Below are 26,875 nucleotides of genomic sequence, written 5' to 3' on the forward strand. Positions count from 1 at the left end.
TTTACACAAAGTTTTTGTGTGGCTTTTCTCGGCATCCAATAGTTTTGTGTTTCACTTGACAATTATCCAATCAGAACTCCGAACGTACGTGCCGTACGGGCTTGAGTGGCGACTTCTCATTGGTAGAACCCAACGTCAGCCAACCAATCACCGCATGGCAAGTCAGACAAGTTTGAGTCGCGGTGTTGAACCCAGTAGCCAAGCGAAGGCGTATCAGAAAGATACTCAGTCGCGTTCACAGGAAAAGCCGAAATTAAATTAGAGCTTTTGCTTAAAATAGAGTTCAAACCTCTGAAATAAACCAAACGCTACTGGAATAGTGCGCTGGGACAACTGGGAAGGCTTGAAGAGGACACAAGGCCCTGTGGAAAAGGCAGAGAGATGAAGAAGAAGCTGCTGCTGTTGATTGTGCTGTTTGGGTTCATTACCATCTGCACAGGAGAGGAAGAGGAAGAGGGTGAGGAAGAGCTGAGATCATCATCATCTCAAAGCTGTGCTCATAAAGCTTGACCTACTCTAGTAAACGATCAGTAGTGTAAAGGGTTGGGAAAGCATGTAAATACTGCACATGACTAATGTAAACACATTAATGATCCTTTCTTTAGGACATGCTTGGGTTAGTGATATATAATATATAATATACTTTTCACTACAAGAAGATTCAACTTGTACAAGCTCTTTAATGAGTGGAGAGATTTTTGGCTATTTGATTTTAATTGGCTGTAAAGTATTAAATCCAATGCAGGAAGAATTGGGAAGAAAATATTTCATAATCAAGATTAACATTTTTTCTGAGGTCCAGAATCAACGCCAATGCGAAAGGTTTTTATGCAAAATTTTCAATTATTTTAATTGCATTGATTAATTGGTCGTTGATCATTAGTCCTGCGATACTTCTGTTTTTCTTTGTGCTACTCAAATGCTTAAAATTCTCTAAGGCTTTTGGGTGATGCAAAATATTTACTTTTATTTACTGCATGCAAAAAAAAAAAAAAAAAGAATTAGCTCAGAAATGTAAAGGAAAAAAATAGAAATTGAAGACTCGGAACATTTTAAATCAAAACGGACACTTTTGTTTGGTTTGTGATTTATGAATAAAATAAGATTTATTTTTTAAAAATGAAATCTCACTGTATGCTAGAAGTGTTTTGGAGCTATTTCTGAAATAATCCTTAATAATGTCTGTGTTTCATTTCATCAGAAATGAGTGAACACTCTTTGAAGAGTGAATTCTGCAGTTTCTGATGGAAAAAAAAAAAGTTAATTAAAAATACACTTTTATTAAAAGTGTATGCTTTATAATTATATTACATTGCCTATTATTACTGAACAGATAACGTGTTTAAAAAAACAAACTTTGTTTAGCCAACTAATGAGTTGTGTGAATTTCAGGAGAGGAGCTGAGTAAAGACGGTGACATTGACACTGGAGATGATGACTATGACGATGATGATGATGACATTGACAGCACAGAGGTCAAAGAGGAAAATGGAGTGCTGGTTCTCAACGATGCCAACTTTGACACGTTTATAGAGGATAAAGACACAGTGCTGGTGGAATTCTATGCGCCGTGGTAAGTTTGTAGTTTGTGTACTGAGAGGTTGTATTGGTCCCTACAAGGCACTGTGTAATCACTTGTTTACTTTTTTACTACCCTCCTCCCTAACAGGTGTGGCCACTGCAAGCAGTTTGCACCAGAGTATGAGAAAATTGCTCAGACACTCAAGGAAAACGATCCTCCGATCCCTGTAGCTAAAGTAGATGCCACTGTGGCTAATGCACTTGCCAGCAAATTTGATGTGTCTGGATATCCTACTATCAAAATTTTGAAAAAGGGAGAGGCGGTAGACTATGAGGGAGAGCGGACCGAAAAAGGTGAGTGTGTTGTCCTGAGTATATGTGTGTGATGGGTATAATTACATTTGAGAAATTTGAAAAGAAAAGATATGAAATACTACTGTTTTACATTTTTTAAACAAGAGAAACAAATGATAAGAATGCATGCAGTATATACGTTAGAATATTAATACACAGGAAGGCACAATACTGTTTCTGTTCTGATACTGAAACTTTGAGCACCATTTGCTACCCATCTGAAATTGAAATAATAATAAACAAAAACTATCACAGTTTCAAACAAAAAAAATTCAGTTAAACTCTTTCACACAAAATCACTTGCATTGTAAATATGATAAACTATATTCAGTCCAAATATTAAACACACAAATCAAGAATGTAATGTAATAATGAAGATGTCCTGCTAAGGACAGAAAGAATACAAAATTCAATTCGTCTGTGAAACCGAACATATTGAAGTTCTCGTTGCTATAAATTTTGTGCAAACTTTACACCATTAATATTTCAGACTTTCCCATGTAAAGTAAAATGAATTGGTCTTTAATGAATATTAAAAAAAACCTAACAGAAGTACAAATCAAGTAACCTCAAACGAGTATATTTACTGCATCTTTAACCTGGGTTTAATCTTTTAGCTATTGTCGAGCGCGTTAAAGAAGTTGCACAGCCGGACTGGAAACCTCCTCCAGAGGCCACACTGGTGTTGACAAAGGACAACTTCGATGATGTGGTTAATAATGCTGACATCATTCTGGTGGAGTTTTATGCCCCCTGGTTGGTACCTTACAGGACATCTGAGAATTTCTCTTGCACTACTTGTTTATTTGAACTGTGTAATTAACATCTGTTTTTGTGTCCATGAATATACAGGTGTGGTCATTGTAAAAGACTCGCTCCTGAGTATGAGAAAGCTGCTAAGGAACTCAGCTCTCGAACTCCTCCTATACAACTGGCTAAAGTCGATGCCACTGCAGAGAGTGATCTCGCCACCCGGTTTGATGTGACCGGATACCCAACACTCAAAATCTTTAGGAAGGGGAAAGTGTTTGACTACAACGGACCACGGGAGCAACATGGCACGTCATGTTATTGACCTTTGTTACGTGTTGCAGGGCTGCAAATGTATTTTTTATATGTGGTTTGTAGCTTATTGGTGTGGAAATGGTTTTGTCCAGGTATTGTTGATTACATGAGCGAGCAAGCGGGACCTCCATCCAAGCAGGTGCAGGCCTTGAAACAAATTCAGGAACTGGTGAAAGATGGAGATGATGCAGTGATCGTCGGCGTGTTCTCCAGCGAAGACGACGCTGCCTACGAGATCTATCAAGAAGCATGTAAGTACCAGAACAGTCTAGGCATTGCACAGCTATTCGTTTTTATTAATTGACCAGCAATTCCAAAAAGTAGTTAACTTTTTATTTTTTTTTCCATAATTACACCAAAAACAGGTGCCTTGCTCTTTATAACGGTTCAATGAACAGGCAGCATCAGTACTTGTTGGGTTAACAACTAATAATAAAGGTCAATGCAACACATTTTGAAAATAATTGTTCTTGTTTTACTGCAAAACAAATAACCATGTAACATATTACACTACTTAAAAACGTGCATCCTGAAACTGAAAGCATGCAAGTGATTAAACTCCTGTCCGTCACCAGAGCTCTACTTTTAGCTCTGACCAGCATTCTCTAGACGGAGCATGCTTTGTCTACAGCATCATCCGTGAGTTGTTTTTTTTTTCCCAGGCTGATAATGGCCCACTCAAAAATGAGTTGGACCAATTTTTGTTACCTAGTATATTTTGTTACCTATGCATAAGTGTGGGACTGGACAGTGGAAGGAAAAAAAAAAGACATTTCCTTTTGTGCTCTTAACAAATTGTAGTTAACTTCAGTCCTGGCTTCATCTAGTCTGAAAAAAATCTCAGACTAACTGGAAAAGAATCTACTGGCCAGGGCCTAATTAACAACTTAAAATCAATTTCAACATGTATTTATTTATTTACCTTTTTTTTTTTTTTACCCAAATTGTTTGGAGATGACCTTCCAACCGTTCTCATATTGGTCTCCACCCAAATGTTGACTTTCTTTATCACAAAAATTACTGCATTTTGAAAATCTGTTATTTATATACTAATTTATTTATTTATTTATTTATTTAACCTGAGCTACTGTTCTTTATAGAAGTTGGTGAGACCTACACAATGGTTATTTATGCCCTGATTAATAAAAGCATAGCATCACTGTACATTCAGTGTCTTTTTTATCTCCTTAGTGTCTGCTTCATTTTTTTAATTTTTCATTTTTTTCAATGCTTCATTTTTTCTGCTTCATATTTTAAATCGAGTAGAACGTAGCGGGGGGCACGGTGGCTTAGTGGTTAGCATGTTCGCCTCACACCTCCAGGGTCGGGGTTCGATTCCCGCCTCCACCTTGTGTGTGTGGAGTTTGCATGTTCTCCCCGTGCCTCGGGGGTTTCCTCCGGGTACTCCGGTTTCCTCCCCCGGTCCAAAGACATGCATGGTAGGTTGATTGGCATCTCTGGAAAATTGTCCCTAGTGAGTGAATGAGAGTGTGTGTGTGCCCTGTGATGGGTTGGCACTCCGTCCAGGGTGTATCCTGCCTTGATGCCCAATGACGCCTGAGATAGGCACAGGCTCCCCGTGACCCGAGGTAGTTCGGATAAGCGGTAGAAGATGAATGAATGAATAGAACGTAGCGATCCAAGTATAATATTTATTTATTTTTTTTCACTAGGCATGTGCTGTGAATTTTTTAAGTTTTTTTGATACTAAGATTATACAAAATACATTGGAGGGCAATTTTTTTTTTACATTCTGTATGATCTTACAATATTTTTACCTTTTTATTATGAAATAATGTATATTTTTTTTGGTCACTTAATATGCTGCAGCTTTTCTAACATACAGTGAAATCGAAGACACTAGCTTTGTTTTGGTTAAAGATTTGTCAAACAGCCCAAATTTAGTTCAGAACACTTACTCATTAATCCTGCTATGACTGCATTACTTCTAATGATTGTAAAAGTCAAATGTTTTTATTATTAAAAAAGGTACTGTGCTCCAGTCCTAACATTCGTATTCTGTTATACATGTCTGTTATTCATCTTCAAATAATGCTTAGAATGTGTCTATAGAAACTGGTGTACAACTACTTTAGTACCAGTAAGATGTGGAACCTTATGACAATGCATGGCGACTGTGATTAGTATTGTGATTACTGGCACGTCTATGTCGAAATTATGAACTTAATATTCTTGCCTGATTTCTAGGCAACACCCTCAGAGATGACTACAAGTTCCGCCACACGTTCACTAATGAAATCGCCAAGTTCCTGAAGGCCTCGGCAGACCAGGTCGTCATGCTTCAGCCGGAGAAGTTCAGGTCGAAATATGAGCCTTCGTCTCATACCTTCAACATCAAAGTAAGTCCTTGTGTCTTTATATAAGGGAAGTGGTGGTGATTATGAGGAGGAGGAGGATGATAGTATAGTGACTTAATGCAAAAACCTCGTGCTTCAAAAGGAAATTAAAGAGACAAAAGAAAAGAATTAAGTAGAGACTTCCACTGATTGTCCAGTTTATTAGGAACACCTCTATAGCTGATCCTTATCAAGTCAGCCGGTCATGCATCAGAAAAGCAGCAAGTTAAATCATCAGTCGAGGGCTTCAGTTATTGTTCAGAATGGAAAAAAATCTTTGACTTTAAGCATGTTATGTTTATACGGAACAATGCAAAAAACTTCCTATTTCTTTATCAATGAGAGGTTGGAGAGTAATGGCCAGTCTGGTTTAAGCTAACAGGAAGTCAAATAAATAACTCGTAATCACTCTTTACATCAGTGCTGAGCAGAAAAGCATCTTAACATGCTCCACACCAGAGATACACACTCACCCACACTGGACAGATGATGATTATGAAAAAAGACTGAGATGTTTGTCAAAACCTCATCTGTCCAAAAATAAAGGTTTAAAAGAGGAAAATTAAAACCAAAGGAATTATAAGTAATATAATTAAAGGAATTAAAATAATGCACAGTACTCCCTCAGTTTGTCTTGATCTTGATCTTTTCTTGCATATAATCCTTTTTTTTTTGCATATTCTAAGTTTGTTTTGTTCTTAGGATTCCACATCTGCTTCAGAGGTTCAAGAGTTCTTTCAGAAACACACACTGCCATTAGTGGGACACAGAAAACAGAGCAATGCTGAGAAGCGCTACTCCAAACGTCCGCTGGTGGTTGTGTATTATGGTGTCGACTTCAGTTTCGATTATAGAGTCGGTAAGTGTGAAATTTTTCTCTATTAAAGGCAGGGTCTCTGTTGTTTGAAAGCCAATGTTGACATATGAAATCACCAAAACAAACACACCCTTAACCCAAATGGGTCTCACCCCTGTATTGATAGCTCCCCCACACATGCATGTGTAACCCAGGCAGCTAATGGAAAGAAATGTGTCTTTATCATAGCTGAAGGGAAGAACAATACAATTGCAGATTAAAAAAAAACAAGCAAAAATGACACACAAGCATAATCATGCAAAGGACGGCATATATTAGTTCTGTGAAACAAAGCAAAACCAACGTTACTCATTTATCGAGAAGGAAAAAAGCAACATCGGCATCCCGTTGCAGGCCTTCCCGCTCCTTCAGTTCTCTCCAGCGCTGGAAAGCTGATCCTACATTAACACGGTCCTACTTCTTGCCTTATCGTAAACCTTTCTTCGCTTTCTTTCTTTGTTTTTATTCTCCGTATCAGCGTTAAAACCGCTTTCTCCTAATGTCACACATGCGCACTGAACACTCTCTCCGCCCATATTGACAAGACACGCCCCTTTCTGCTCATTGGCTACACATTTGTTTTGTGGCTACTGATGGATTGGAATGAAAACCTGCATCTAAACATTCCTTTTTGGATAACATCAGACACTGATTTAAACTTTGATTTCTCTGAGAGACTTACTTCTGCCAAATTTGCACAAAATAAGGAAGACCACAGGCATTAGATTTATCTCCATAGCTGATGTTTACGTGATTAACAGGATGTGCCACTCACATTCATTAGACAGGATTTATATTTTTTGTTATTTTTTTTTTTGTCAAGAACTGTTTTAATGCTCTTGCTTTTTGCCCACAGCCACACAGTACTGGAGGAGCAAAGTTTTGGAGGTGGCCAAGGACTTCCCGGAGTACACGTTTGCCATCGCAGATGAGGAAGACTATGCTGACGAGCTGAAGAGCCTCGGCCTCAGCGACAGCGGCGAGGAAGTGAACGTCGGCATTCTTGGTGAAGAAGGGAAGAAGTATCCGATGGAGCCAGAGGAGTTTGACTCTGACGTGCTTCGGGAATTCGTTCTGGCCTTTAAAAAAGGTGAGGTGTTGCTGGATTTGCTATTTTATGTGCTTCTACAATAGGCATAGAAATCATACATATTAGTTGAACACAACAGTACTGTGAATTAGTGTTCAGTCGTTTCCATTTAAAGTCCACAGCCAGGAGTATGTTGTTAATAGAATGGTTTAGTGTAAGTTTAGTGTACGTTTTGTTTTTGTCTGACATACAATTTTTTTTTTTTTAACATTTTTGAATGGTAATAAATTAGACTTAAATTTTGATACCATATTTACAAGCATTTACCTACTATTTAATTAGTGACACTTGTATATTATTACTCTGTGACAGGCAAACTGAAGCCCATTGTCAAATCACAGCCCATTCCCAAGAACAACAAGGGACCTGTGAAGGTTGTCGTTGGGAAAACCTTTGATGAAATCGTCATGGACACCAAGAAGGATGTCCTGATCGAGTTCTATGCGCCATGGTGTGGTCACTGCAAAAAGATGGAGCCTGAATACCTGTCTCTTGCAAAGAAGTACAAAAATGAGAAGAATCTTGTGATTGCCAAAATGGATGCCACGGCCAATGACGTGCCTCACAGCGCCTACAAAGTAGAAGGATTTCCTACGATATACTTTGCCCCCAGCAGCAAGAAACAGAATCCCATTCAGTTTTCAGGTGGTGAAAGAAACATGGAGAGTTTAAGCAAATTCGTAGAAGAACATGCAACAAAATTATCACACAAGAAAGATGAACTCTAAGTAAAGAAACCTGATAAAATGCAGCCTGCAGGTTTCTAACCTGATCTAGCAGTAACAATTGTTTCTGAAAGCAGAATTTTCTGTTCATTCCAAAGCACTGTTTATTCTTTTCAAAATCTTTTTAAATAAAAACATTGGAAAAGGGGAAACAAATGGCTCTTGTTATATTGTGCACTTCAAATAAGATAGGACTAGATGGAGAGATGCTGAAACTGGAAGTAATGTGTTACCATTCAAGTAGTGTTTTAATAAAAAGAGACCCAGTATTTGGATTGATGTCTGCTTTCTGCTCACCTATGAATTCAATTCAATTTATTTGTATAGAAAAATAAATAAATATAGAACAAAAAAAGATATAAATGAATATATACAATTAAATTTTAAAATGAACTTAAAGATTAACTTAAAATACTATATATCAATCCCTGTCCTTAAAAAAAAAACTCCCTGAGATGATATGAGGAAGAAACCTTGAGAGAAACCAGGCTCAGAAGGGAACCTCATCCTCATTTGGGTGATTATGAATAAAATATAAATGTTTGGACTTATTAGTCTGAAATCTAGAGAGCCAGTGTAAAACGAATTATTTTAAGAAGTGTATGTGTGTGTGTATATATCTATATATATATATATATATATATATATATATATATATATAGTAAGTACACATACATATATAGTACACATACATATGGTCAAGATATTATGCTAATTAGAAGAAAATTACTTGCTTTATTGGCCAAAATTACCTACAGGAACTTTTAGAAATGTGGAATCAAAACTTTGAGGATACAGGAAGGGGCATTTACACAGGGCCTTTGTATCCAGTGTGCTCAAATCAGATGTTTCTACACAACACATACAAGACATGTGATGGATATTATTCAAACTGTGGTAAATGTTTAAAGAATGTCCATGTCTTTAATCAACAATAAAACCTTTGCTTTGCACTGTTTATATTAAAGAGTAATGAAAGACCAAATAAATGAGTATGGGCTGGCTGATGATCAAAGCGATACACACATAAGCCATAGCTTGCTACACAACCTTTATTGTTTCTTTTTTCCAGGAGAGATACTGACCAAAAAAAAAAAAAAACCCAAAAACATACCAATTCAATTCAATTTATTTGTATAGTGCTTTTAACAATTCCCATTCTCAAAGCAGTTTTACAGAAGTATGGAAACAAAAGAGAGAGAGAAAAAGAAATATAATAATAATAATAATAATAATAATAATAATAATAATAATAAATTAATGAATATATACAATTAAAGTTTAAAATTAATAAAAAAAATTAACTTAAAATTTTAAATACTGATACTTATCCCTAATGAGCAAGCCAGAGGTGACGGCGGCAAGTAAAAACTCACTGAGAGGAAACGAGGAAGAAACCTTGAGAGGAACCACACTCAGAAGGAAACCTCATCCTCATTTGTCCACCAGTTCACTATTGTTTATATTTACATTTAATTCTCTAACAAGCGAAAAAAAAATTGCAACAAATAAACTCGACAATAGAATCTTTGAGCCTATACAAGACGGGTTGTGTTGGGGGTATCTCGGTCCTTTGACGAGACAACACATTGCTATTGGGTTCTTGTTGAAAGTTACCTTTAGACAAAATATTAGGTGTGTATATAAATGTTTATAAGCAAAATTGGGTCAACCTAAACAATATATTATAGAAATCCAAAGACCTTCTGGATCATCTATAATAATAATAATAATAATAATAATAATAATAATAATAATAATAATAATAATAATAAGGGAAATAAAATCTTAAAAGCTTCCTAAAATCAATTAAGGGGGGAATCCACTTCAGACAGCAGAATGACGTAATCACTGCTTTGACGTTGTACTTGTTACGTCACGGGAAATGGGCGGAGCCTAATACACCGGATGAACCCAAGACTCTAAAGGCTACAAGGATAAATAAAATCTGACGTGTTTACATTAAGGCTGTGATGCTTAAATGAAACGAATGGGTTGTAAATTATAATAACATGCCAAGAGCGTATGTCAAAGGTGCGACATACATCATACAATATAGTGAAAAGGAAACATGTCGTATAATTATATTTGTATAATTATAAGGATAAAAACAGACACAAAAGCCCTTCGATGCCACAGTTTGCTTGATAATTATAAGCGAACAAAGGTCATACCGGTCGTGTGAGGAGTCCGTTTATGTATACACTAAAATTGTGTTCTTTCAAATACACAAGAACAAAGGACAACTTCTCCACATGTCCCCCATTCATGGCCCCTCACGTAGAGCGCTGTCTGATTGGACGTTCCAGTGCATCCTGTTACCTATCGTAATCCCTCATGTTCAGCTCCTTAAATGTGGGACGCTGTGATTGGTTAATTCGTTTTGGCGCTCGTTGATTCTGCAGCGCCCCAAAGTGGGCGGAGTTAGAGAGCGGAGAGAAAGCGGGTTTGAATAGTTACAGCAACGGAAATATTGAAATTTGTAAGACGATTTCATTTTATCTTTAATTTTATTGTGTCTTAGATAATTTATTAGAAGGAACCTCGACGAGTGGGAGCTCGGAAAGAGAACCGGGTTGAGAGGAGATTTGTTGGCTTTGTTTAGCGAGCTTGCCGGTATCGGAGGTGCCGCGACCCCCCCTTCGGTGTTCATAGCTTAGATAGCCGAGTTAGCTTAGCTTAGCTTAGCTTAGCTTAGCTAACTGCTAATCTTTACCCGACGGATTCGTTTACATTCTGAACACTGAATAGCTGTGTGTTTCATGTGGACTGGACTTCTAAAGGTATGACAAACATACGTGTTGTTACAGCTGTAGTAGCTTCATCAGGCTCGTCAAGTACTTATAGGCTAGTCAGCAATAAATAATAACAATCTCCATAATAAAAGCTTTTAATTTTTTTAATTGCTTAATTATTTTCTTTTAGTATTTTTTCCAGTTGATGATGATTTGCTTTTGAAAATCATAATGAACGTTTCACTTTGTAGAAACATGTGAGTTAATTGTGTAGTGTGAAGGATGAAGAAACTCACCCAGGAACTAGTTAAGGCAGAATTTACTCTCTCTCTCTCTCTCTCTCTCTCTCTCTCTCTCTCTCTCTCTCTCTCTCTCTCTTTTTTTAATTTTTTTATTTTATTTTTTTAGTTATACCCTACTTGTTACTTGTTAACATTCTTTCCGTTTGCGTGGTCTTTTACTTTAATGGCACTATTTGAGAGTTCATCCTAATCCTGATGTTTCATTAACGCGCCTTTTGTTAATTTTTTAAATTTCTAAACATTTCATATGTACTGACATTAATTACATAACGTATCTACTTTGCATGACTCTTTGTTTTTGCCCTTGACGTTTCCTGGAGTTCAAAGTGAAACTCTTATTCCATTGTGTTGAAAGATTTACCATGGTAATGTTTCCCAAAGCCTTTGGGTAGGTTCTTGTTTTAGCAAACTGCCATCTGGCTCCTAGTGCCCTTCTACTAACATGGGTGATTTTACCTGTCTGAAGGAAGACAAACCAAGTATGGTGCAACATATATATAATAAACAATTTATAAATATTTAATTTTTTTTTCTTCTAAAATTGCAATGTGGTTTTCATAAATACAATTTAGGGTGCCCCAGTGAAATACTCTTCTACACTTAAGCCTATATATATATATGTGTGTGTGTGTGTGTGTGTGTGTGTGTGTATATATATATATATATATATATATATATATATATATTACACACACACTCACACTGAGACATATACTCAGAACATATGCTGCCAGTATGTTTATAATATCTATATGTTAAAAAAAAAAGACATCACATAGTCTATAATTAATCACCTGACAAGTTAACTGGGGGCAAAAAATTAAAATCCTTGTCAATAAGCTGTTACTATAGAAACAGCACGTTCATATAAACCTGTATCAGAATGAGCACATTAAAATGAAACTTTATCATACATTTGCCTTGCAGCCAGCACTACTGTCTAGAGCACCACTAGAGCTGTTGCAAATAATCAACGATCAGATTTGAGAATTTAGCAGTACTGTTGTTTGACCATTGCACAATGTTGCAAATTTCAAATTGTTTCCAGACCCCTGTACCATTTGGAAGGAGCTCTTCAGGTAGTATGTTGTTAGACACATTTCTTTGGGTAGTGTTTGTGCTCCCAAAGTTTGCTGCTTTTTACTGGGATGTTTAGATTAAAGTTCTGTTTAAGGTTGCAGAATCTGTGACAGACAGAACAGTTGCACTGACCTTTGAGTTACAGTCTGCAGAAGTCTCTGTGAGGTGATTAAGCTTGATGAACTCTCCTATAATTTTGTACTTGTGAATGATTTTGCGTACTTCACACTTAGTCAGTGTCTTTCGCGTCTTGCCTACGCTAAGATGGAGCTCTCCCCGTATGTTTGGTCAGACGTGAACAGCTTGATGGAACAGAGATTTTTTCATTTAATTTTTTTCCCTTTAAACCTGTGCTTGTGTTTTTGCAGGGAAACCATGGGCTTGACTGGGAAGAAATCGGAGAAAGGCCCAGTGTGCTGGAGGAGGAGAGTGAAGTCCGAGTACATGCGTTTACGCCAGCTGAAACGCTTTAGAAGAGCTGATGAGGTTAAGGTAGGACTTCCCCAACCATAGAATCACTAAGAAACAGTATTAACTAGAAAGCCTATATAGAAATGCATCCTTTTGAAAAAATGTCCTCTGGCGACATTGGAATGCATTTTATGCAGAAAAATCCCACGAGGTTTAATTTGATGTCAGTAGGGGCTTGTCACTAGTTTTTGTTGTGAGCATAACAGCTGCAATGTGTAGCAGTAAAGTTGTTGAATTGCTTTGTAAATGTTGCAAAATTTCTCATTAGAAAAACCTGAAAAGTACATCTGGAAAGAGTTTAGTTTGTGATTGGTGTCATACAATTCAGGCCTAACTCACAAAGGAAAAGATGACAACCCAGACCTTCAGAATGAGTGAAGCTATATGTTTCATTTTATAGTCACTGGCTGGTGTTCAGGGGGATGACAACCAAAACGTAGGTAATGAGGAAACAGTGCTGAAAAAGCTCCGATTTTTTTTGCCTTCACAGAGCATGTTCAACTCCAACAGACAGAAGATTTTAGAGCGCACTGACATTCTCAATCAGGAGTGGAAACTGCGGCGGATTCAGCCAGTGCACATCATGACACCCGTGAGCTCATTACGTGGAACAAGAGAGGTTAGAACTCAGCTTCTCTTGCAACAAACGATTGTGATGTAATATTGTGCGATTGCAGTGTTTAAAGTTCTACATGACCCTTGTTTTTCAGTGCACAGTAGACAGTGGCTTTGCGGAGTTCTCCAGACAAGTCATTCCTCTTAAAACCCTGAATGCTGTAGCTTCTGTACCTGTAATGTATTCCTGGTCACCACTCCAGCAAAACTTCATGGTAACGTACTTAATTGGCAAAGAATCAATTTCATCTGTACAGCTTCTGTGACCTAATCAGGGTACTTTTATTTTAGGTCGAAGATGAGACGGTTTTGCACAACATCCCTTACATGGGAGACGAGATCCTGGACCAGGATGGCACTTTTATTGAGGAGCTTATTAAAAACTATGATGGCAAAGTTCATGGAGATAGAGGTTTGTTAATGATCTCCCCCAAGTAATATTTGTCTTGTTAAGCATAGTAATGGGTGGTAAGGACAGTTGATCTGGTAGACAGAATGTAGTATTTTTTCCCCAAAGTATGATTTTTAGTTTTAGTCTGTACTGCAATATCATTGTGATTCACCTTTTTCCTAAATATTGACAGGAAAAAAAACAATAATACTGCAAATTTTTTTTTAATCTGCCTTCAGTATTTTCTAATCAAATAAAAAAAAAGACAAATTCTGACTATTGAGATCTGAGAGAAACAGTAGTTCTAGTTATTTTTATAGCCACTAATTGTGCAACAATATTACCCTAACAGGAGAGATTAAAAAAAGTAATTCAAAGGTTCATGCTGTGATTACTTCCATTTTTAATGCCTCATGTAAACAGGTTATCTGTCTCTTGAGAAATGTATTTCAAATTGGCCTTAAAAAAGGGAATCAGTAAACTGATTTGTGTAGTTATTAGCATGCATCTAAACATTGCTGCTGAAATGCTCAGATTTCAGTTGCAAGGATTTTATGGTCTCTCTCTTTTCTTCTTCTTTTTTTTTTTTTTTAACAGAATGTGGCTTTATAAATGATGAGATCTTTGTGGAGTTGGTGAATGCCCTCAATCAGTACAGTGACAATGAAGATGATGATGAAGATGATGACCAGCATGATTACAAACTAGAAAACTGTGATGTGAAGGACATTGCTGAAGAATCTCGCAAGGATCAGCTTCTTAACTCTGAGAGTAAGAGTTGATTTTTGTACTTTATATGACTTTGCATTAAAAGCATTAGTAGGCATTAGATAGATTTTTGTGTCTCATTGGCAGGTGTTACATTTATTTGTGCTATTTCTGCAGTTACAATAAGGCTATAGTGAGGTACAAATTATTTCAGGCTTGACCGTGATTAAGACCAGGCTTGTGGCAATGGCTTCAGTTCAGGAAACGTAGTGCTGATTTACAGCAACACAAAACACTTAACAGGTCAAACACTGAGACTGCACCAACAAGTGGTGCTGGTTTTCAGAGCCAGTAAAAACAGTACTACTATTTATTTATTTATTTTTACTTCTAGCATTACAAATATAACATGTATACTGATTTTCTATCCCAAAGCAAACATAATTTTGGTGCATGCTTGTGTTACTCAGAAGCAAAGCTTATTACTAGAGAACAGTGGCACTGAAATGCTAGAGTAATTTTTGTGCTGTTTTTACTCTCTAAAATGTCTTGTGCTCCTAAACTGGTTCACGTTGGTGTTGTTGTGTTCATAGGTCGAGGTCGTGACTTTTCAAAAAGGTTCCCGTCTGATAAAATCTTTGACGCCATCTCCTCCATGTTCCCTGATAAAGGTTCACCAGAAGAGCTCAAAGAAAAGTAAGTTATCATGTCGAAAGTGCTGATGAGTTTTGTTCACGCAGCATAAATATTTCCCATTAGTTCATAAATTGGTTCAATATAAAATCTTGCTGTACTCAGGCACCATATTAAAGATGGTACAAAAAAAGCTAAATAAGTAAGATGAAAAGTTGATAATTTATGTAATAGTACACTGGGAGAGTGAGTTTACCTAAAACCCTACTGCGATTAGATCTGCTTGTGTTTTGTGAACCATCATCAATATAGTTCTGATAATTATTTTTGCCTGATCTGGTCAAATATAGCCAAAAGTTTTAGTTCAGAATGGCTGTACTGATGTCAGTTTTCAATGCTGTAATTTCAATATCAGTAGAAATAAATAAATTAGTCTAAAACAAATAAGTACAGTACTTACATGTACATGCTTAAGCACAAAACTTAAATTTAAAACGTGTCTCCCAAAATGGTCCAGAGTGTCAACACACACAGACACACAAACACACAAACAACAGAACAAAGAATACTTGGCACAATTGTGATTTAGATCTACAGATGATGTTATTAGGGGCTGCAGATGATTGGTTTGGGAACCAATGTTTTAAACTGATTAAATAATAGTCTCTCAAATTTGAAGTCATTTTTTAATAGATTTTAATTTCCAGGTGGCAGATTCCCATATTTGGTCTCCACATATAATCTCTTACACCTCGGACAAGCATGCGGTGAAATATTTGGCGGTAAATAATGATGAACTGTAAAGCTTTCCCCTTTAAACTGTATACAGGTATAAGGAGTTGACCGAGCAGCAGCTCCCAGGTACCCTTCCACCCGAGTGCACACCCAACATTGACGGCCCAAACGCCAAATCGGTCCAGAGAGAACAAAGCCTGCACTCCTTCCATACACTCTTCTGTAGGCGCTGCTTCAAATATGACTGCTTTCTTCATCGTGAGTCTCATCTCTGTTCCCACACATGGTGTCAATGAATGAAGAAAAGGTTTGTGATCTGGATTTGTGCTTTTCCATACAGCCTTTCACGCAACTCCAAACACATACAAACGCAAGAACCTGGAGAATCTGGTGGAGAACAAGCCATGTAGCATTGATTGCTACATGTACCTGGTTCAGGTAAGGAAAATGAATGTCAGTTTAGTTATCATGTCCTTGTTTACACATACTTTTGCCTTTTACTACCTGAAGTATGATCTCAACAGAGCAGAAAGCCTTATTTGTTTAAATGGTATATGAAGTATTCTAGAAATAGAGAGAACACATCTTTAAGTAGAATTTATTTTAAAAGGATTATGTTTAGCATTATGGCTCAAGATGGCAAACCTGCTAATAATTACTATATATAAGTACCGGTATTTAAATGTTATAATTTTGATTGTGATTTGTAATGAAATAAAACCTTGTGATCCCCTTATTCCTTTCTTTCTGAAAACCATGGTTTTAGAGAGTAGAATTAAAAAAGAAAAATGGGGAGGAAGAAAAATTAATTCATTTTAAATAACATGAACATAAAAATTCATTATCTTTTGATGTGTATATATTAATTTTTTTTCAACTTTTAAAATATCAACATAATCTGAAATGCACACCAGGATGGCATGGTGAAGGAGTATGCAGCTGGTGTGGTGGCTGAACGAGCGAAAACCCCGCTGAAGCGTTCAACAGCCAGACGCAGAGGCAGAGTTGCCAACAGCAGCAGGCCAAGCACACCAACCGTGAACGCAGATACCAAAGACACCGACAGCGACCGAGAGGGAGGGACAGACACCAACGACAGCAATGATAAAGATGATGATGACAAGAAGGAAGAGACCACTAGCTCTTCAGGTATGAGTAAAAACCCTCTAATACATCAGCAGGGGTTTAGATAACGTGCATATTTGCGCTTCTTGACTTGGAACTGAAGTCAAATTACACAGCTTAAAACCTTTGAAGTGATTTCTACTATACAAAGAGCACCTTAAGTTTTTATATATCTCATGTTTCGTCAATTATGCCCTGCCCAACACTGCAACGTTCGTAGAGGATGCTTCTAAAACCGATTTGTTTACATACGTCTGCATACAGCTTTTTCACGTTTCCCAACGTAGGCAGTCCCAGTGCATCATTTATTCAGAAATCTCAAAGCAACGGAAAGACCCAAATTGTGGCGAAGTGAACACTATACATTGAAGGCTAGCAAAGACTAAGGACATACAACATACAGTATCAAAATGGCATTTATTAAGATAAAAGGACTAACTCGCACAATACTGGTACTTCGGTACTCCACCTATTAGGGAGCACAGTAGCCTCCTCTCATGAAGAAGAGTACAATACTGCGAGCAAAAGAGTACTGTACTCAATTCCAAGCAAGGAAGAGGTTATTGTATTCATGTCTTGAAGAAAGTTCCTGACATCAGAATACAATTAGAACGAAGTATGTTTAAAAAAGCATGAGGATTTGATCAATCACAGTTAAGCATCAGGTGTAGCAGCAATGTTACTTCACATGTTTCTCTAAGCCAATCACAGTTAAGCATCAGGTGTAGCAGCAATGATACTTCACATGTTTCTCTAAGCCAATCACAGTTAAGCATCAGGTGTAGCAGCAATGTTACTTTACATGTTTCTCTAAGATTGGTTTATCTATTCATTCTTGTGTAAGTTTTTATATTGCTTTGTGTGTAGAGGCGAATTCCCGCTGCCAGACTCCAGTGAAACTGAAGATTCCCGATCCGCCTGAAAACGTCGACTGGAGCGGAGCGGAAGCCTCCCTTTTCCGTGTACTCATCGGCACTTACTATGACAACTTCTGTGCTATCGCTCGCCTCATTGGCTCCAAGACCTGCAGACAGGTGAGTGGGACAGTACAGAGATGGTTCAGTTCAGTACAGTTCAGATGGCTATTTTAAAGAATCATCTGCAAACTATTCATATTTAGTAAGTGTTTTGATTCATTTGCTAGGTGTATGAATTCAGGGTAAAGGAATCCAGCATCATTGCACGTGCACCTGCTGAGGACGAAGACACACCTCCAAGAAAGAAGAAGAGGAAACACAGGTATGTTCAAATGCGGATGCTTGCATTTGCATCCTTTTTGTTTTTTAATTCACCTGTAGTATTTCCACTGAAATTAAATTAAATTCAAATGTATTTGTACCGTGCATTTTAAACAATGGACACTGTGTTAAAAGCAGCTTTACAGAACATAAACATACAACCAGTTTAATATTATACAAAGAAATTTGAAAGAAATTAGACTCGTATTCAAATGAAAGTAAAAGTTACTGTTTCTGTTCTAGGTTGTGGGCAACACACTGTCGAAAAATTCAACTCAAGAAAGGTTTGTTTGTTTATTAATTTTGTGGTTTGGAGTTAATAGTTTTGCGTTTGTGAAAGTAAGGCAGAAGACTTATAGTTTTTCAGGGAAACACCATCAGGGAAACACCACTTCAGGGTGGTGTCCATCTCTCATTCCAAAACCACACGAATCACATATTCAATCAGCAGGCAACTAAGTGGACATCTTTCATTTCAATACAAAGTAAATCACTTTATTTGAATGAGTTTGAAAAATAGAGATTCAAACCTCCTTTAAGACAGATGAATCATTCTCACACAACGTTTAGTTGATGCATGATTTTATAAATCGGTGAAGCTTTATTGAAAATAATTATAGTGCAGTTTCTGATTAGTTATCAGTCAAGCTAATATCAGTCTGATTAATTACCACCAGACAGGGTACTTGGGTAATTGGTATACATCAAGACAAGTCTACCATAAACAGAAATGATGTGCCGGTGTGTTGATTCATGTTCAAATCTTGTTCTCCTCACAGACGGTTCCTCTAATCACGTCTACAACTACCAGCCCTGTGACCACCCGAGGCAACCTTGTGACAGCTCTTGCCCGTGTGTCACTGCTCAAAACTTCTGTGAGAAGTTCTGCCAGTGCAGCTCGGAGTGTGAGTTTAGACTGTTCATCAAGACCTATACGAACAAATCCATTTAAATATCTTGAGTCTGTTTATTACAATTTGACATTTAAAAGTTGTCACCATCTAAACAACTTCTAAAATTGCCACACATGCATCCAATTATTTATTTAGGGAAATTTGTTTAAAGTTAATGTTTGTTTAAAGCAGATTTGTGGGAAGTTGTTTGTTTTAACTTTTAAAACCAGGTCACCCCGTTTTCAACATTGTGTAGCATATTGTAACATGTTAAATGCACTAGTATTTTCAGCCATGCTTTGTGTGCTGTGTGCAGGTCAGAATCGTTTCCCGGGCTGCCGCTGCAAGGCTCAGTGTAACACAAAGCAGTGTCCATGTTACCTGGCCGTGCGCGAGTGTGACCCCGACCTCTGTCTCACCTGCGGAGCTGCAGATCACTGGGACAGTAAAAATGTGTCCTGCAAAAACTGCAGCATTCAGAGAGGTGCCAAGAAGGTGCAAAATTTTAAATATATTTGTTCTCGATTTATATGACCCCATTTCCTCAAATTGCACAGGACTTCATATCATATCTATGTTTATTAGGTTTCCGAATGGCTGAAAACCATGTGATATATTTTTTATCACACTACAACATTGTTTATCATAGATTTGTCTCCTTCAATCCTGTTTGTGTTCAGCATTTACTGTTGGCACCATCTGACGTGGCCGGATGGGGCATCTTCATCAAAGAGCCAGTTCAAAAGAACGAGTTCATTTCCGAGTACTGTGGAGAGGTGAGTGCATTTAAAAGCAAGCTCCACTATTTGTAAAGGTTTTACCAGTAACAGTGATGAGCACATCATGAGTTAGAATTAATTCTGGAAATAACAGCTGCTCATATGCATTATGTACACATTTTATGATTCTAATGCTGTGTGAGTGTGTGCACCGATTGATGACTGCATACTGTATACAGCTGGATGGTTTTCTGTGGTGGATACGGCTGGGCATTGCTTTAGGTTCAAACTAGTAAACCAATGTGTGTGAACGAATTGATTGCATATACACTCAATATGGCTTGTTCAAATTGTCCAATCTCAAAATCTAAATGGAAGCCAAACAAATCACAAAAGAGGAAAAGTCCTAAATTAGAAGTTCATAAAGCCGTTCATTTTTTCTGATTGGCCGTGTGGGTACTACATCATCAGTCGCTAGGAGCAGTCTGGATTCAATGGATGTTGCTTACTGCAAGTATATTACTGCAAGTATCAGACCTAGGTAAGAGTTAGTTAGGTGTAAAATTTGACTGCAGTTCACCAGAATATTATTAGCTGGTGCCTTACATTAGCAACTTACAAGCATTTATATATTAGTTAATTACTAGTATTGTACTTGTTCTTTTGCAATATTCTAGCTCTCTAACCATTGTCTTTGACCTCCACTGTCTGAAAGGCTTTGCCTATTGTTCATACTTTGTCTTCAAGGTCTCTGCTCTGGAGACACTTCCTCCAATTCAGACTAACGTCTGCCATGTTGTTAAATCATACATACAGTCATTGTCCAGGATGAGGTCATTGAGGTATAACAATGGCGAGCTAAAACACACAACCAGCCACTCATAGTTATTTAGACTGGCAAAGATGACGGTGTGCTGACAAATGGTTTCTCTGTTCTTGAGCAGCATGGTGCTTATATAAATAATATTTAAAATACAACATGCATTAAAACCACATTTTTAATGAGAACATTTTATTCCTACTTAAGAATTAGTAATGACAAATGAAATTGCATTCAGCAGCTTTCTCTTTATCATTTTACAATTGTCTCTGCCGCCAAATCTTACATGTAGGTTGTATTTCTGGAAGATTCATCAGGCATTCCTGAATAGCATTTAAAATAAATCCTGAAATGTTTTTTTTTGGTTGTTTTTTTTGGCGCAAACAAAATCAATGCAGTTAAAATCAAATGAAAAGTTCTCAGTAATGAGCATTAACAATTGTGTGTTGGTGTTTTTTTATTTTGCACAATGGTAGCATTATTTGTTTCATGAGCAGAAATAATAGCATTCTTGATCTCACTTCTTGCACTAAATTCACCATTAGTTAACATTTCTAACCCAGATTTGTTAACCCTGTGGCTCAGTGTTGGCATAGTTACACTAGATCCATAAAATGAAATGGAGGAAAATACAAATGATGCACATTTCTTATAACTCTAGTCAAACGCTATCCTGTAACTCAGTTAACTCGTGTCATTTCTGTAATGTTGCAGTGTTTGAGCAGAACTCTAAGCTCCATATTCAAGTATCAGTTTTTTTTTTTGTTCACTATTTCTATCTTTTTCTGTTTTCTGTAGATCATCTCCCAGGATGAGGCTGACCGCAGAGGAAAGGTCTATGACAAATACATGTGTAGTTTCTTGTTCAACCTTAACAATGGTAGGTCGATTCCTTCTGTCTCATGTTACAAGTTTGTGCTCTTTTGCAGTATTTGTATAACTTTTTTTTTTCTTTAGATTTTGTTGTTGATGCTACGAGGAAAGGCAACAAGATCAGGTTTGCCAATCACTCTGTCAACCCCAACTGCTATGCAAAAGGTAAGACATGACAAACAATGACAAACTAATCTTAACAAAGGTATGTTTGATTTCTGAAGATTGCGTCTTAACTTTGAATCTCCAGCAAAATTAACGTAGCTAATAAGAGTGTCAGACTTGGGTAGACGGTGAGTGATAATCTGGAGGATATGGTTTCAGTTTGATTATGAATCCATTTGAATGAAAACTGCTAAGCCACCTATTTTAAAAGCTAGTGTGTGCTGATTTCGACATACATTCTGCGCAATGTATGCTCGCTGAATTAAAGAAATAAGTTTAATATCTTAAACGCGTCTTCTTTAAAGTTCCTTTTTGTTTTTTTTCCTCCTGTTTAGTTATGATGGTTAATGGGGATCACCGAATAGGCATTTTTGCCAAGAGAGCCATACAAACCGGGGAGGAGCTTTTCTTTGACTACAGGTAAGTGATGGCTTCAACTTTCTTTACACTTCATCGTAGACAGGTTTACTACATGTAGATGTGTTCACTCAGTAGAAAGCAATTCATGTTTCAAACCTTTCTGTGTCTTTTATAAGCATGCCGCTGTAAGCAATGGTTTTATGACCAGTTCATGATTCCTGATGATGCATGGTATAAAAGAACCTTTCTTTTTGCCATGCCTCCACTGCTCTTGGCAGAAAAGTCGATCATTGCTGCCTGAATCTGACATACAAATCCTCCCTCCAATTTTTTTGTTGTTTGTCTTTCTGCAATATTTTCTTATGAAATAAGCAAGCAACCAACCATCATAGTGAGTTACTGACAGTCTCAGGGTCGACCGGCTCACAAGTTTATTTACATGAGAATGTAATATTTGAATTTCTGACATGCTTCATTAGGAACCTCTCTTAATCTTTGTGCAGCATGTGATCCATGTCTGTGATTTGCTTGTGTGCAATTCCTTATGTGCAACAAAAACATTTGAGAGCTTCAACATTACCTACTACTTGCATATGAAGACAGAGCTGAGAGAGCTGGCTGAGAGCTTGTTTTTCCAAGCGAATACTGAAATTTTAAGAAGGAAGCATAGTATCAGTGCCCCCTGGTTTTTGTGGTGCATTGTGGTATTTTATTAGTGTGAACATTCCAGTTCACTCCTTCTTTAAAATGGCCAAGTGCCCTGACTGTTGAAATAGTCTGCTGCTTAAGACACACCTTTTTATTTGGGTAATGATTCTTCATGTGATGCTAGTGATGCTTACACAAGCTAATGACCCTGAGTCTTAAGTTTAAAAAGACAGACATAAAACTTTTTCATGAACCCCTGCATATGAAATGTCTCAGCACTCTATATAAGCAGAACCTTTTGTGGATTCCCAACCTGTACATTATTATTCATACTGTGTGTTTTTTTTTCCTTCCTCCGTTTTAGATATAGTCAAGCAGACGCTCTCAAGTATGTGGGCATCGAACGTGAAATGGAAATTCCATGAATCTGTCTACCTCTGGAACAAATGCCTTACACTCTTCAGGAATTTTCTCTCCACATGACGTTTCAATACGTTTCAATACTGGCTTTTATAGGACAAGGTGATCTGCCAACTTGGATATTTCTAGTAGTTTTTTACACTTCTGTCTTTTCTGTCATTGTTTTTCTTGACCAACAGGCAAACTCTGGGAATTCATGTTTTGACAGTAACTTGAATATTCACTTGTTTACAGCTTCCAGTTTAGTAGAGATCAGTCACTGTCTAATGGGCTGTTTGTTTTCCAGTGTACCGACCGTTTTATTGTAGATTTTTTTTTATTTTTTTTACAGTGATCTATTTTATTTTTTTTTTCTTTTGCAACCAGTCAACGTCTTTCAACCTTTGGACCAAACTGACAGTAAACCGTGGGTTCAGCACCAGTTTATTAGGTACCAGATCTGTATATGGGCTGATTTATACTGAGTTTGCAAAACCGGATGCATTTTGCGCAGATAATCGCACATATTCTGAGCATGTGCACCTGGGTCAGTGGTGCACATCCCAAAACAGTGTAGGATTTCACTGAAGCACAGAAGCAGCAACGTACTGGACTAGATGAAGTGATTTTGCTCTCGATGCTGTATTATTATTATTTTTTTTCTTCTCAGTATTATGCCTCCATTTATTTATTTCTTTTTATCTACACCCCAGACTTTTCTTTTTTCACTTCCTCTTATTTTGTAATAATTTTAGATCATGTAAAGTAGCGTACACAACACTTGTGGATGTGCTGTTATAGGAAATAATCAACATTGGCATGGTCTGATGCTACCTGACATGAAGTGGATTTACTGTTACTACCCTGGAGTTGATTATTTAATAACAACGGCGCATCCCAAAGTTTTTAATTCCTCTAATACCACCGAGGTTTATTTGCAACATGTTCCTGTTATCTCATATGTTGCAGCAGCCATAAACAGTAGTACCATCACTAGCCTGTTAAGGTAATATAACAAACACCACTGCTGGTCATTGCTGAGAAACTGAAGTGTAAAGTGGGGACCGATTCTCACTTCAGCTTGTAAAATCTTCTATAAATGTTACATTAATGTGTCGTTTCATAAAACTTCATGATATTAAAAATTCTTATTTTTAAGGCACTACTAAAGTGGCTAAATACATACCTGTCATTTAAATTACAGCCAATACTGCTCTCAGTGCTGATGTAATACAGATTTGAGAATTCTCCAATACTGTTACAAGTGTGTTCATTGTCGTCTAGTTTGGGTCTCTAGTCTCAATGATACCAGATACAATTCTTTGCTAAACCAATCAGAGTGCGCACGATCCCCAGTACCACAGATTCACACAGTCTGTTGTTGGCAGTTTCAAACTACTCTTTACCCATAAACCTTTTCACACACACGCTTACTTGTATCTTGAGGGATCGGTATAAATCAGCCCTACCTAATAAACTGGACTCACTGTGTTGAGGTGTTTTGATCTATTTGTAAACCAAAGTCACTTTCTCTGCTTGTCTGCCATCAAAAGCATCTACAGAGGGATCATGTACTTTCTGGACTGCCAGAGAATCCAGTTTCTGTAAATTAAATGAAAGAAAAAAAAAAAAAAGTAAGTATTAAAAGGACAAAGAACAGATAAATACAGTATCTAACTTGCGGTGCCTTGAAATTACACTGAATTGTTTAGGTGTCCTAAAATGTTGGTGATTTGTGTATTGAGTTTGTTGTATGCATGAACAAAGATTTCATATGGAGTAGAAATCAGAATCAGGGAACTTTTTGACATTTATTTTTGTTCTTTGAGAAATCTTCACAACTTTTGAGCAGCTCTTTGCCAGACTATCACTGTAGGAAGGAAATGGTTGGACAGTTAGACAGTCTTCCTGTTCAGTTTTGGGTCATCCACTATGTTCTGGCAATGTTTTTTTTTTTTTATATATATATATATATATATATATATAAAATCTCACAATCAAGAGCACAAGTCAGTCAATAACATTCTCAATCATTCTCAAAAAACCTTTTCCTAATCATTCAGTGTTTCTGAAAGGTATTGTCTGCTCTGTTTGAGCGTGGATTACTGATTTATTATACTGTTAATCATTGATTTAGACCTAACTGATATATTGAGCACCTTTTCTTTAAAGCTATAGTCAGCCCCTAATTTCCTCCACACAACACACCTAGGCTAGAATGGCTGAATGTCATGGAAGTGCAAGAAACACTTCCTGGTCCTGATGGAATGGATACTATTCGTTTATATCAATTGTTTTTGTTTCGTCCGAGCTTTCAGGAGCCACAGAGTCTGAAATGTGTTATTTGCTTAGATTATCTATATATGTATATGTATATATATTTTTTTTATAACTGGTGCGATGTGATAAATTCACTTTATAGAAATATCACTTTAGGGATTATAAAAGATTAAGAAGCTAGTAACGAGCCACGGAGTCACTTAACTGATGGAATGGTGCTCTTACTTTCAACGGTAAATACTTCATCTACTGCGTGTACTGAGATGTAATGAATCGTCACTTGCATACAGGTCGTCAGAGTGCAGTCTGTGATGCATAGCGAGAGGTCTGTGATTATTATTATTTTTTTTATTATTTGATTTTTATTTTTTTTTAATGTGGAAAGGACAGCCTACCAGTATGAAAGTTCTTATATTTATAATGAAGCTTTTATTAGTGTGTTTAACTAGAATCGAATGGGTTTAATCTAAACTGCAAACTCCAAAACAAAGAAGTCCTATAAATATTCTTTTGGATCTAATGTGTTGGTCAATGAGAAGCTGAGGAATGAAAAGCTCTACATCTATAATAAATCGGCGGAATATTATCGTAGACATCTTAATGATGTCCCTGCATTCAAATGGTTTTGAGGCCCTTGGCATTCTATCAGCGATTGTAATCAATAATGGAACAGTATAATAAACGATTCAAAATTATTACAGTATGAATCCCTTATCGTTAAGCGTTACAGATGAATGGTGCTAATCTTTATGGTGTGAAGTCAACAGTGTGTTAAGGTAAACGTTGTTCTGTATAAATAAGTTACAAACGGTACGTAAATACCACACCATAGGTGCGGGTATCTTCTCGCTAGGATATGTCCAAACAAGTTGGATGACCCATGAAATCCAGTCCCTCTGAATATGGCTATGAGAAGTCCACAGCAATAAGATCAGCTTCCAATAACCTACATGTGAAAATATTTAACTGTCGCTATTTCTATAAGCAGATTCTGCAAGCAGGTTTGGTTTTTCTGTAATTTATTTAAAAAAAAAAAAAAAAAGAAAAGAAAAGAAAAAAAAATTGATGTGATTTGCCAAGTAAATTCTTAATAGTTTTCTCAGCTCGAGTTTGATAGCTTCTCACCAGCTTGTTTCTCCTGAAACATTCAGTCTTTCAGTCATTTTTTTTTCCCTGAGGGTTTGTGACCACTCTGTTTCTCTCTGCCTCTGATTGTACAAGGTGCTGATTTTTAAATGTTTACAGATAATATTGTTAAAAGTAATAAAAAAATGAAAATGAGCTCAAGTCTCCTACTATATTCATCATTTATTATGATTATTATTATTATTATTATTATTAAACACATCTCTGAATTGTATGGTAACACACGCCCATGAAATATAGTGTCCACTAATATTAATGTCTGCAATGAATACGTTATATCTTCAACATGAGACGTTAAGTGCTTTTGGGGATTATTTTGTTTTAACAAAAACCTCAAAATATCCTGAAAACTTAAATTAAGAAGAACCTAGGTATTGCAGATTTATTGTCGGAGATCAACATCAACTATTTATGTCCTGCTTAATAACTAGCTCATGAGAAAATACTATAACAAATCGCATTGTGCTGCTCCATATAAATGGATTTCAAAACATGTAATCAGGGCGATGGTTATGGTTTCTTCGAGATGTGTATTTTACATTTTTGTCACAGATGTTTTTTATTTCCCAAA

General features: G+C 36.8%; 3 protein-coding genes across 5 annotated transcripts in view; 2 read left to right on the plus strand and 1 right to left on the minus strand.

Annotated features, from left to right (window-relative positions):
• The window catches only part of cul1b (cullin 1b), a 103,282-nt gene that overhangs the window by 57,473 nt on the left and 18,934 nt on the right, over positions 1-26,875 (minus strand). Inside the window, exon 23 of one of the 2 annotated variants that reach the window (XM_060862289.1) lies at positions 170-180. The exons of the other annotated variant lie outside the window; for it this stretch is intronic. The gene's annotated coding sequence lies outside the window, so the exon portion shown is untranslated. Of the gene's footprint in view, positions 1-169; positions 181-26,875 lie in introns of those variants that run through there. 2 annotated transcript variants of the gene reach the window in all.
• On the plus strand, positions 163-8,124 carry pdia4 (protein disulfide isomerase family A, member 4). The gene is made up of 10 exons (XM_060862290.1): positions 163-457; positions 1,393-1,573; positions 1,670-1,875; positions 2,493-2,631; positions 2,728-2,933; positions 3,033-3,191; positions 5,149-5,300; positions 6,000-6,156; positions 7,010-7,243; positions 7,556-8,124. Exons 1-10 carry the CDS (start codon positions 382-384, stop codon positions 7,969-7,971), a joined length of 1,926 nt encoding a protein of 641 aa, XP_060718273.1. The 5' UTR covers positions 163-381; the 3' UTR covers positions 7,972-8,124.
• ezh2 (enhancer of zeste 2 polycomb repressive complex 2 subunit) lies at positions 10,378-26,429 on the plus strand. Of its 2 annotated transcripts, none has more exons than XM_060861830.1 (20): positions 10,378-10,751; positions 12,454-12,577; positions 13,047-13,175; positions 13,267-13,386; positions 13,463-13,583; positions 14,160-14,333; positions 14,864-14,966; positions 15,733-15,896; positions 15,979-16,076; positions 16,553-16,787; positions 17,631-17,797; positions 17,908-18,002; positions 18,245-18,285; positions 18,781-18,906; positions 19,211-19,389; positions 19,575-19,670; positions 21,232-21,313; positions 21,391-21,471; positions 21,807-21,891; positions 22,844-26,429. In XM_060861830.1, the coding sequence occupies exons 2-20, from the start codon at positions 12,461-12,463 to the stop codon at positions 22,902-22,904; spliced, it is 2,274 nt and encodes a 757-aa protein (XP_060717813.1). In that variant the 5' UTR covers positions 10,378-10,751; positions 12,454-12,460; the 3' UTR covers positions 22,905-26,429. The 2 variants fall into 2 exon arrangements, with proteins under 2 accessions (XP_060717813.1, XP_060717815.1); XM_060861832.1 differs by having other exon boundaries at positions 10,399-10,450.

The sequence above is a fragment of the Tachysurus vachellii genome, chromosome 25, assembly GCF_030014155.1.
Source record: "Tachysurus vachellii isolate PV-2020 chromosome 25, HZAU_Pvac_v1, whole genome shotgun sequence".
Classification (NCBI taxonomy): domain Eukaryota; kingdom Metazoa; phylum Chordata; class Actinopteri; order Siluriformes; family Bagridae; genus Tachysurus; species Tachysurus vachellii.

Coding starts and splice junctions, on each gene's coding strand:
- ezh2 (XM_060861830.1), top strand. CDS start 12,461: ATGGGCTTGACTGGGAAGAAATCGGAGAAAGGCCCAGTGTGCTGGAGG. Junction 14,967..15,732: donor CCAGAAGAGCTCAAAGAAAA/GTAAGTTATCAT, acceptor AACTGTATACAG/GTATAAGGAGTTGACCGAGC. Junction 15,897..15,978: donor ATATGACTGCTTTCTTCATC/GTGAGTCTCATC, acceptor TTTTCCATACAG/CCTTTCACGCAACTCCAAAC.
- pdia4 (XM_060862290.1), top strand. CDS start 382: ATGAAGAAGAAGCTGCTGCTGTTGATTGTGCTGTTTGGGTTCATTACC. Junction 1,876..2,492: donor GGGAGAGCGGACCGAAAAAG/GTGAGTGTGTTG, acceptor TTAATCTTTTAG/CTATTGTCGAGCGCGTTAAA. Junction 6,157..7,009: donor CAGTTTCGATTATAGAGTCG/GTAAGTGTGAAA, acceptor TTTTGCCCACAG/CCACACAGTACTGGAGGAGC.